Below are 13078 nucleotides of genomic sequence, written 5' to 3' on the forward strand. Positions count from 1 at the left end.
TAATAAATAGCGCCGATGGTTTTTGGTTATAGAATTCGGTGCCAGGCGGAGCACAATTCGTCGTTAAAAGTTCAATTGCAATACTCCGCGTAACCCACTCGATCGTCAGTTGTAGTTCTTGACAAGGGCGTGCATGCCGACACACAGCAGTGCGTACAGGTAAATAAATGCAAGGAAATAATAAATATACTCTAATAAAACATAATATCATATTTTTATCCCAATTTTTCGATTTGGTTTAATAACTTATTAAGTTATTAACTTAAATCAAACTATTTATGTAATGTTTGCGTCCAAATGATCATTGATAATAAGGTATAATTATTAATTATACCTATTACTTATGTGTATATTTAAAATTTAAATATATTATTATTTATTGAAATCAGAAAATAGTTTTTTTCTATTAAACGATTAAATATAATAATATGTGATTAAACAATAATACAGCTTACCCGTGTTGTCCGGAAAACAAAAGTCGGCATAGACTACTAAACTATTATAAAATTATAAATTTAACTCGAAGTCTCAAGTCAACATTTTAAATTAAATAGGTATTGTGTCAGTACCTGCTTAATCATTTAATTCATACAATATTAACTTTTGTACAATAATATTAATATATACTTGTATTATTTTCGAAATATTTAAATTTGAAATAGGTATATAATGGCAATAGTATATTTAAATAAAAAATGTTAGATAAAGCTTAAAATATTTTATTAGGACAGGTACCTATTACATAAATACTTATAAAAAACTAAAATTGAATTAATAATTTTTTGAAAAAAAAGAAAAATTAATACAATAATAATATAATCTATTACACGGTAACTAAAAAGAGTAAACATACCGTACCTTCTTATGTTACACTTAACAACCTATTATTATATCCTTGTGCGAAAAAAATGTCGTTTCCGTAACCGCTGAACCATAAACTCAGTTTTCGAGGTTAAGCAGTAATTACTTTACCCTGCACCTATTCAATAACAACCAATAGACTCGTTGATATTTACTATTAGTTGTGTAATAAAAAATGTCAAAACAATTTTTTTTATTGAATTCAATTGACTGCACCCTAAAAAGCTCAAAACCGTATAAATCCTCGGTGGGTATATCCGAAGGAACGTGCCGATATGTTTTAGTGGTATTCTAGGTACCGTTGTGAATTGTGATTGTGTCCGTCTTAAACGTTTCGTTTTCATAATTATACATGCGTAATATGTCTAGTGACAATACAATGCCTGATAATGAGTGCCATCGTTGTTCTGCTGGAAAAAAGGAACCTGTGACACGCACATGTGATGAGCAGAAAGAAGTGAGTTCATTAAATTATAATATATTATAATGTAGATAGAGTTTCACGCGTGAAAAAAAATAATATGATAATTTTGTAATGCATTTAATTTTTCCAGATTCTCTCGTCGGTTGTTGACGATTATTATCCTTGGGGAAAACCTGGACACGGTGCTCCCAACGACGATGGTCTTCGAAAAAGGAAAATATTTGCAGATCCTCCATCTCCTCCTTGGAAGGTACAGTGATTAGTCGTACCTTTATAATCTTATATAAGAAATGAAATATAAGAAATGATGAAATATAAGTCATGAATAAAGAAATCGTGTCGGTAATCGGTATTATAGTCTGTTGGCATAATATAATATCATACAGCATAAAAAAATGTTTCTTTCAGGTCGTGAGATTTAATTTAATATTATTCTATATTATGCTAAAATGGTGGTACCTACATGTTTATTACATATGCATAATATATTTTTATTTAATTTATATATAATATATATAATTAGAAATTAATAAAGAATTTATTACGAAAAGGTTAATTCGATTATACAGTTCCCACGTTAAATAATTATTTCTATTATTTATTGTAAAAACTCACTTTAATACCTGTTAAAAAAAATAAGAAAAAAGTTTTAAAAACGTTTTTTTTTTTTTCATACCTACCTAAATTGTAGATTATAATATAAGATAGAAAATATCAATAAGTATATTTTGATTTTATATGTGAAAGATATATTACGTGTGAAATATAAGTCCACGAAAAAATATACATTATTATTATAGTATAATATATATATATATATAATATATTGTATTATAATGGTATATGGTATAATATATTATATAACACTGTGGTTCTGTGTATTTTATAAAGTTAATAGTAAAAACATAATAACCAAACATGCTGTGTGTTTTGATGGAATCTTTAAAGTTTATACTTTGTTCTACATTTGATTTATAATTTAGGTACTAAAATATACATATTAATATTATTATACATATATTATAGCTGTGAGGAATAGAGAAATATTTTAAAATAAGTATATAGTAAATCTTCATACAATTTAACTAGACCTCTTGGCTCTTGTCTGAAGAAAATTATGAAAAAAAATTAACTTATAAATAATATAAATAAAATGCTTCAATCATAAATCATATATAGGTAGGTAGATACTCAATTAATGGTATAACAAATCACATGCCATTAAAGTGCATACTACCTATAAAATATTATTTGAATAGTATTGTATAGAATGTATTATTTAATAGCCTAACATTATTATTTATGGTGTATCAGTGTATGTTCTACATAAAACACAATGTAGATAATATTATAGGTAGGTACTTTCTTTCTATTGGCAATATATTATGAACCAAATTGCATATTATAAAATAATGTTAGATACGAATAATATACGATACTTTATAATTGTAATTGGGTGACAACATTATTGGTTCTATTATTAGAATATAAATATTATGAGTGTAGAAATGTGAAAACTATAACGCACGTATAGGTATAGTTTTATTATAATATAGTTATATAGGTACTTCTTTCATAGAATAAACATAAATATTCAGTACCATAAATGTTCGATATAATTTACTAATACACCTTGACTCCTAATCAGTGGCGTATTTAGGCCGGGGCCTCCGAAGTATGTCCATGTTGGGAGTCACAGGATCTTTATCATTACATTTAACAAATTATTTAAATTATATTTATGTTGAAAATATTTTGATTTGAAAAACGAAAAAAAATGTACAGTGGTGATGTTTATTATCTTGTATATTATCTAACTATATAGGTATCTAATATAATAAATTGCCATGGACTGTACTTAGTAATTGTAGCACAGTTATTCTAAGAATATTATTTAAGGCAGCCGCTATCGTCTTCGCAGCTCTGTATATATTGATGAAGATATTGTGATATTTTGTACGTCGTACGTCTCCTATCGTCGTCTCCTTACATTCCTAATAATATTATTATTAGCTCCAAGAATCACTACCTATTTAATAATTAATATTTTCTGTGTTAGAAAGGGCCTCCGTCTCTTATGGCCATATGTCTCTTATGTTTCTCGCAACTGCTCCTAATATTATAAAATAATTTGTTGAATTAATCTATAAGTATAGATTACTATCTACAGAAGATTCTACACGATATTTCATAACATAGCTGTATTATTTGCAATTAACATAACATACACATTTCGTTATATTTAGGTAATTTTAATAAGATACTATTTCATAAAGTAAAATAATATTAAATAATAATTACTAAGGACGATTTTAGGAAATTAGTAATGAAGTGACAAAAATGGGAAGACCAGGAGGCGGTGCACCTCAAAAGACGTCGTCCGGCAAAATCAAAAACTTCCGTATCGAAGACCCACAACTTAGATTTCAATTTCATGCTCCCGATAGAAATATGGTTGACAATGATCTTCGATACAGAATGCCACTGAAAGACCAAAGAGCATATAAGTTGGAATTAGGTAAGAATATTATATTACAGTGTATAATATTACTAAAAACTAAAATATTTATATACTAAATAGGTATATTAATAACATATAATTATTTTAGATAGGTAGTTATTTAAAAAAAATAGTAAGACTTGAAGCATTTTTTAAATAGATGTTTAACTAATATTGTTTGACGAGCTATGTGGAAGGTAGTAATAAATTACAAAGACAAACTGAGCCCAGGTATTGCGGGGTATTAGACTCGACTACACACATCTTACATAGCGCGGATTGGTTTTTATTATAAATTTAAAAGCAACGATAAACCATCGCATTCGAAAAAAGATTGTGATATAATCAACTCTCTATTAAAACTTAAAGTCTTAAAAGTTCTTAAAACAAACATTTATAGCATTTCTACGTAATATTCAACAGTTCAGTATCTACCTAGTTTTTCAAACGTCTAGTGAATTACTAAGAAAACAAAAAAGACAATTAATGTGGTATGCAATAATATTTTCTATAACCTAAAAAGTGTACGAAAAACCATAATTGCATAATATTAAACACGATAAATTCCTAGAAACCTAGACGGTTTAATATTAAAAAATAATATTTGTCAAAGACATAAGTATAATATTATGTAATTATCTGAAAGCATTATTTGTATAATTGTATACAATGAATATATTCATTAGAATCGATCTTTTCGGGAAAAATACATCTCCAGGTTAAAAATTATAATAACTTACTACTTGGTAACTACATCGAAGTGTCATTGAACAAAACTATGCTCTAAAAAAAATTAAAAATTAATAGGAACGCCTGAAAAACGCATACCTCGGCCACACAACGGTGTGCAACGCGTGGCGTATATAAAATTCTGAACCGCCCAAACTGTTGATTTTAACTTAATCGCATTGTTTATATCTTTTAAAATATCCATCCATAATATCACTAACCAGCAATACTTTTATATTACCTGTTTTAAAATATTAGAAAAATACCGAATTTTTTGAAACAATGGTAGGTCTTGTCCAATGTGAACATGCAATTTGTTATATGAATTAATCAAAATGTAAACAGGTCGCTTCTGTGTGGCCCTTGGAGTTAATCAGTGTATTGCTATAAGCATAAACAAGTAAGAGTGTTCAAATAATTTCAAAACAAATTAATGAGTATTTTAAATATTTCAAAATATACGAGGAAAGGTTATTATTGCATTTTAGAAATACCTCATATAATCATATTGAATACCAAATAATATGTCTGTACATATTTAACTGTTGATTGCATTTTCATAAACTTACCAAGTCGATATAGTCTGTGGTAAAAATAATTACAAATTCATAAATGTTCTCAGTTTATAAAATATAAATACAAATAAAAACAAGTAACACATAACATGGTACAGTTGAGTGTCGATAACTCGAAAACCTCGATTGCCTGGAAATACCTTTAAGTTTTGTTCGACGTATAGTACTCGATAAATTCATAAATCAAATTTATTTTTATTTCCTTTGAGATACGAGTAATATTGAGCTCGACTGCATTTTTTTATACTGCGTGTATAGTTGTATCACCATTCGCCTATTATATTACCTAATTGACTGTTTACCACAATATTGTACTACCATTAAACTATTAAGTACTTAATTAATAATTATATTATTGCACAAAATGACGAACAAATCATATACTTAATGCATTTCTTAGTGGTTGAAAGCTTGTATATGCATTTTATGACCATCAATAATGTTGTATGTTCATTGACATTGACTGACACCTGATGCAGTGTCGGATACAATGGTAAGGGTACAGCAAAATACCGTATCATGATTCATGGGATTAACATAACTCTCATGATATCGGGAAAACTGCCCAGGGAGGTAGGGAAGGAACTAAAAAATATGTGTTACATTAATTAAGTAACTCATACTTAAACTATAAAATCTAAAACTTTACGACATAAATAAATACAGTTATTTTTATAGATATTTTAAGTTCAAATTTTGACAAAATTATATATTGAAACAATTACTAACAATCTTGGTTATTTTGTTGCAATTAAAAAATATTATTCGTGGGTTATTGATACCTTTAAAGTATATTATTATATTGTATACACACAAAAATTAGTTCAGATGACTGTATTACCTGACTAATAGTAAAATAAATTATTTTTATATCAATAACATCATAAAACATACTTACTTAGTTATATATTTTATATCATTGGATTTAAATTTAACACACAGTGGCCTACACGACACCTAATGTACATCAAAGTGGTACACACTAGTCCACCTTTTTTTATATAATAGTTATTTATTTTATAAATTATATAAATTATTTTATATACCAATATTATAATTTAAAACCAAAACCGAAAAAAATTGGATACCGGTATTAAATTCAAAATAGAAACTGTAAAAAATTGGAAACCGGTATTAAATTTAAAACCAAAATCTGAAAAAATTGGAAATCGTTATTTTTTTTTTTAATTGACGTGTTTTTAAATACGTAAATTCCATTAATACGCATAATTAATACTCATAATAAAATCGAGATCATGATTAAAATGTTGATAACCATTTCATTATTCTCAAAAGAAAATTGGAAACCGAAACCGAAACCGAAACAGAAATTTCTTAATACCGGTATTGTTAAGTTGAAACCGAAATCGAAAAAATTAAAAACCGGTATACAAAATCGAAACCGAAACCGAAATTATTTCAATCGGTTTCAAGCCCTGGTATGAATTATAAAATAACGTATAATATAATTTTAATAGTGTGCAAATAATAAATTGTAGTCAGTGTTTGGCGCGTGCCGACCAAGAAAGAGTCGAGGTGTCGGTATTAATCCGTGTCCTACGTAAATCCGGCGAGTCCTACGATTTCTATTCTGATCATGGTGTTCCGTCGCAAATTATAATATGATATTATGATGCGTCCGATGCGACGAAATACTAACTGTTTTCAAGTAGGACACGGCGCGGCGTTATCGTCGTCGTCGTCGTTGACATCAACGTTGGGCACGCGACAAATTCACAGATAAGCACTCGCGTCGGTAACGTATTTACAATTATTTATGAATTTTGTTGACGGAATAATTAGGTAATTAGGTATCGAAATCTAGAAATTCGATCGCTCGTACACGATCAATATTATTGCATAAATAAAAAAACGGTCAATAATTAATATCAAAACGGCTTTAATATTTTCAATGCCTATAAATTAGTTTCGTATTAGTCTCAAACCACTAAGCACTAACCAGTGTGAAATAAAAAACGCGCCGGGATGTTTGCACCGCATTAATAATATATTATTGATAGATAACACATGATTCATAATCCCAGTGCGGTATAATATAGGTCCCCAACGTATTATACATGTTTGTATGCATATGTATTTTTCGTATTTAGTATATAATATTATTATTACTTATCAGACATCAGTCATCAAATAGTAAATACCTACCTACGTGAACAAATTATTTTGTGTATTGTATAAGTACAGCCATATCTATATCTGTACTATTACTACTGTATTCCTACAGGCTACCGGTTATTGGTGTTTTGGTATAATAGTGGAAGGGCGAATTCAGCCCAAGTTAACTGGTTAACAAATAACAATAGAACCCTCAAAAAAATCCCTCTGGATCCGTCACTGAAGTGACACTGTGGTATAAAAGTGACAAGTTATAGTTTGAGAGCCTAAAATGCACAGTAGGCCTTTTAATAGATCCAGTTCGACCCCTGGTTATTATTCATTAATGCAAATACACCTAGTTATTAGACAAGCCTTACATTAATGTTGAAATTTATAAACTCGGTAAAAACTATAAACTAGGTACTTATATTTAACTATGTGTTTTGTTTTTTATAAAAGCCTAGGTTCTAGGTACCTAAATTAGGTATAGTATTATTAAAGAAATATTTAGATTTTAAATACAAATATACCTATGTATTATCTATTAGCACTATATAATAATATATATATAATTACCATTTAATTAGACAATTAGCAGTAGCCAGTAGGTATGGGTAAAAATCATAGTTTTCAATCAATTATTATTTTGGCATCCGAAATAGGTAGTATGCAAAGCCAATAATATATCTAATAGAATATATTTTTTTTATTAATATGCAATGTAGGTATATCGTGTGAATATTCTATGAACATGTAATATCGAATACTAATTACATATATAAATAAAGAATATATAGTAAGACAAATACCGTGTGTCTGCAATAACAAGGTACACTGTATAATTAAATTTCCTACTCAATACCCTATTCATATTTTCAATTCTGTTTGCGGGACATGAAACTAGTCTAATGGATTATCAATCTCCCACAAACTGAATATTGAAATATGTACCTATTATAGGGCACTGAAAAACGTAGGTAATTGAATTATAGAGTGTACCCAGTTTTCGCGGACATGCGGTATATAGAATATTATATACAAGTTCTTTAAATGATATCCAAATTCATATGTCTTAAATATATTCTTTGTAGTGTTTAGATATCTATAGAATACTTGGTATATTTTACTATTATAGTCAAATGAGGAATACCATATGAATATACTGCAGTGCTATTTGGGTGACAACACCTTAATATTATTTCTACATCGCGGATACCTATACGTTTTAAACGAATGGCACCTCCCAGATCTTCACTCTGGATCCATGCCTGATTTTAATTTACCAAAACAACATGTTGTGTATGTGATGTTGCGGTGTATCTAACGGCAATTAATTGTGAAATATTTCGGTTGCCCGTCCCCAACTTCTTACATGTAATTCATAGCATGATTAGTACACATATGAATCACTGTAATATTTTCAGATGAAATGGTCAGAGAAAAACAAGAAATAGTAGAAGAAAACCGCAGAAAAGAAATGATCCAAGATCAGAAATTGGTAAGTTTCATCGTAGTGTACATCTAAATATTTCATACAACTTTTACATGTTAATATTGATTGGGTTAGTTGTAAAATGATTATTAGAATTCGATCGCAGATCCCTGGGGTACGCCATGCCCAGGGGGTGTTATTTGGAGAGATCCAAAAAGTATTGGAAAAAACTTCTTTCGATCGTTGGTAACAATTATTTCTGAACATTGATTAACATTATACATTTACCTACAAACGATATATTCTATCGTTGCTTTGTCAATTTCTCGAGCTTTTTGCCATAATACTATTTACAAATTATTGTTTGTGTTTTTATTATTATCAAATATTTTAATTATATAATATAAGCTTAAGCTTTATGGCTTGAATATAATAATATTATAATAAGTTTTGAACTTGGTTGAAAACAAATATCTTAACTATAATAATATTTGCATGGTAATTTAATATTATAGCGTATATTGCTTACGCATAGCTCATAATAATTATTTGAAATGGTAAAACCATAATATTTTATTTTATTTTTAGGGATACGTGGATGGAAGGATATTAAAATTGGGATCGCATCCAAACGACAATAAAGAAAGCACTGAAGATATTGTAATATTTTTTTTATAAAAAAAAAAACATATTATTATTAAAACAATTTAGTATTGCCATATCTCACGATAATTATATAGTTTTACGTCGTCGCCTTAGGTGTATAATGTCAAAGAAATTATCATTAGAAAATGCATAATATTATGTTATTAATATTTTAATGTTATAACTATTAAATTCAGATAATATGATATCTGATGGCGTATAAGTAGGCAGCACAATTAAAATTTTCAATTTAATTTTTATACAATATATTATCCGATTATCGTTAACTTTTGAAGTATTTAACATACTTAATTTAGATATTTTGTAGGAAGCGATTACGGGAGGCGTTGAGTTAGCTCCGTTACTTGCGGCAAGAAGAAGACATGACAATAAATGGCCATTGCACACTAGCGACGTAACGAAAATTTATGATCCTAAATCAAAGCAAGTTATATTTTTATATAAAAATACTTATCATAAAAAACTATTACTGATTATTATATTTTTTAAGCCTTTTAACTATATAAGTTATTGTTAATAATGAAATAATAATAGGTAATGCAAAACATTGCAATTAAATTATTTGTAATGATTAAATATTATACTGAAATTATTTATAAAGTTAAACGATTTGTTTCTAGTTTCTTGATAGATGAACAAGAATATCACAAGTTTCTCGAAAGACAAATCAGTGGGCGAGAAAAACGTAAACAAGTAAGAGTGGCATTAGTACCTACATGTAATTATATACATGCTATTATATTATATTATATATATTATACAATAACATAACTATTGAACACATAATATGAACTTAAGCTTTATATGTAGAAAAAATTAAGTAGATGAATAATTATTTTTTAAAGTTATTAAAAGTGAAAAAAATAATTGATCATTACAATGAACTAAAAAATCTTTTACGAAAGCTGTTGTTGATTAAACTTTTTGACTTTTATTTAATTTTATAATTTTAGCACGAGCACGAAGAAGATATACAAGAAGGACAAAAGCACCATGAAAATTGGAATGAATTCTGGGGTAGACCTGGTGGTGGAGCACCGAAAGGAACAACGAGACAAAAAGAAAATCTTGAGTATATGCTCTATCAGCTGCCTATAATCAACAGGTTAAAAGAAAAAGAAGAGAGAAAAAATTGTGGCGATTGCAAAAAATCACCAGAAAAATAAATAATTTTTTTACAGTTTGTCTCTTTGGCTCGTTTATAGTATTGAGTTATATAGTAATAATCCACAATGGGAATAGTGGTACAGCTAACATATTATGTAATGAGTTATAATTTAGTTCATAGAATAATGTTATGAAATTCAATTTCCTCATTTATAAAAATCTTTGTTGCATATGGCCCAATTTTAAATTTTGTTCGACTTTATAAAATTATACTTAAATACCTAATTATCATTCATACAATTTTTAATTTCACGTTGAAAACAAAATAATAGATGTACTTAGAATCTGAGCATTAGATGCATCTGATGTATTAGTTCTACTATTTTATGATAAGAGTTCTTTATTTTTTTTTAATATTTTCTATATTTTATGGATCTACTTTTTTTGAGATAATAATTAATAGTATTTAAAAAAATTACACACTATAATAAATTGCCTTTGGATTGGAAATTAAACACGAATAATTTTAAAATATGATTATAATCTTAATTTGTATGACCCTAAAAGACTTTCATAGTGCCTATAAGATTGAAGATTAAACTAATAACTCAAAGATTTCAAAAACCTTGAAAATTACATATGTCTAACGAAATGTTTTTGACCATCTGCCCTAGTCCCTTTTTTAAACAATATGATTTTATCAATAAAATTACACGATTTATAATGATTTTATCAATCATTTTAAATTGTTTTTTAAGTATAGATTTGTGTCTATAATTTTTAAACATTTTAATTGAATCATGTATTGTAGTTATAATTATATAGGTTTGTATTTCAACTATTACATTTTAAAATATAAAATATTATAACACAACGTTGGGTGGTTCAAGGTAAGTGAAACTCCAACATCATCAGGCTCTATTTTATATTATTTAAAATAGGACGATTGTTATTCCAAATGTCCCTTAAAAATATTTTTAAGAATTGTTACGTTCACATTTCTCTGAATTGTTTTTTTGATGCTTTTAAATTGTGTTTGTTATTGATATTGTAGGAAAATTTAAAAAAAACCATGTTTTTAAAATACAAAATAGTATGGGTCTAATTTATAATTTAATGATAGGGGCACATAGGGCACATGTACAATAAATTAGCCTGCTCAAGAAAAACGTTTTCCAAAAAATAAATTAGATAACACTAATTTTTTTAAATATCATTTTTGAGCTTAGCTCAGTGGATAATACAATAATAATGATGTCAAAAACCGGTTTATCCATTTAAACATCGATTAAAATTAATGTGCGATATGTTTTTTAAACGTACTTTAACGACTTTTCACTTTGAAAAATTCTGAATACGATATAATTATAGACATAAGCAAGTACCTAATATTTTTTTTCGGATTTCTCTTTTGTTACCTACTCATCAAAAACGGCAATTTTCTTTAGATTTAATTGTTTTATTAAAAAAAACTATATGCTATCGTTATACATTATGTACCAATTTTTTTTTACTTACAAATAAAACTGTCGATGTCATAACTAATTGTATATTATACTCGTACATCCATAATCTATATAATATAATTTGTTCGCTCGTTTAAACTAAATCACTAGAAACTAAAAAATAACAATTCTTATAGACACTAATGATATCACGAAAATACTTCATTTAAAATAATTGTACGCAACTGTTTGTTTAATTTGAAAAATGAAATGTAATTTTTTGCAAGGTTTCGTTTGATTAAATAAAAACTATTCCTTTCGTCGATTTCCGATTTCAAAATATAAAAGTACCTCTATAGTCTTTATAACCTACCTAATAACATATTACATTTGTATATGTGTAAAATAAATTATTTTTCGATTATGTGTACGATTAAATTTAAAAACATACCTACTAATATATTTTTAATTTTAGCATAATGAATATCAAATAATAAATTATAATGTATAATTATATGATGGTTTTTTACAATATATTTTGTTACAATATTACAAAAATAGTTTATATCAGAGTTTATTCGCATACATGATTTGTTAATAATTGTTGTTTATTTATTGATTTTATTTTTGTTAACTAATACAATAACTGATATTCGTCAATGCTTAATAAAAAAAGAATTATATAATGCATAATTAGTCTTTACTTTTTAGTATAATATTTTCAATTTTGATTAACTATTGATTCCGATGAGTTAACATTTTTTAAAACACACGTGTAATAATTTTTCGAAATTATTTAATTACACTGCAGGCTTTATGTACTTCTTAAACACTGTTGGTTCAAAATAATAAACATATAAAAAATATATGGTTTAGTGGACAAGGGAAAAATCTAACGTGTAAGTATACATTTATTATTTGATTTAGGTAGGTACTACCACTACTACCTATACGAAAAGATCAACAAATATTATAAATCATTCCATAGTTTGTATTATTATTATCATTTTTTTATAATAAATGCGTTATCCATATTTTATTAAGTGCACTCAAATAGCTATTCGCGATTATTCCTGGCCTGTTTCGCCTAGGTATATCATAGTCCATAATATACCTACCTACTCGTCAATGTTTGACTCGTTAATAAAATAACCGGAAGCATTATACATTTATACTATACTATCTAATCATATATCATTTCACGAGGGATTTATTATTATT

The 13078-nt window shown here is 27.1% G+C and overlaps 1 protein-coding gene across 3 annotated transcripts; it reads left to right on the top strand.

Annotated features, from left to right (window-relative positions):
• Nucleotides 1-83: 83 nt before the first annotated feature.
• Nucleotides 84-12529, top strand: LOC132948709 (uncharacterized). Of its 3 annotated transcripts, none has more exons than XM_061019318.1 (10): nucleotides 84-159; nucleotides 1231-1318; nucleotides 1416-1535; nucleotides 3602-3803; nucleotides 8632-8705; nucleotides 8793-8885; nucleotides 9228-9299; nucleotides 9613-9728; nucleotides 9926-9998; nucleotides 10259-12529. In XM_061019318.1, the coding sequence occupies exons 1-10, from the start codon at nucleotides 134-136 to the stop codon at nucleotides 10469-10471; spliced, it is 1077 nt and encodes a 358-aa protein (XP_060875301.1). In that variant the 5' UTR covers nucleotides 84-133; the 3' UTR covers nucleotides 10472-12529. The 3 variants fall into 3 exon arrangements, with proteins under 3 accessions (XP_060875301.1, XP_060875303.1, XP_060875302.1); XM_061019319.1 differs by having other exon boundaries at nucleotides 143-159; nucleotides 1157-1318; XM_061019320.1 differs by lacking the exon at nucleotides 8793-8885.
• The last annotated feature ends 549 nt before the right edge of the window (nucleotides 12530-13078 follow it).

Source organism: Metopolophium dirhodum, chromosome 7 (assembly GCF_019925205.1).
Source record: "Metopolophium dirhodum isolate CAU chromosome 7, ASM1992520v1, whole genome shotgun sequence".
Taxonomy (NCBI): domain Eukaryota; kingdom Metazoa; phylum Arthropoda; class Insecta; order Hemiptera; family Aphididae; genus Metopolophium; species Metopolophium dirhodum.

What these genes read in the sequence shown, in the direction of transcription:
- LOC132948709 (XM_061019318.1), top strand. Translation starts at nt 134, where the DNA reads ATGCCGACACACAGCAGTGCGTACAG. An exon ending in AAAACTTCTTTCGATCGTTG is followed by an intron (nt 8,886 to 9,227) that starts GTAACAATTATT and finishes TTTTATTTTTAG; the next exon opens with GGATACGTGGATGGAAGGAT. An exon ending in AAGAAAGCACTGAAGATATT is followed by an intron (nt 9,300 to 9,612) that starts GTAATATTTTTT and finishes GATATTTTGTAG; the next exon opens with GAAGCGATTACGGGAGGCGT.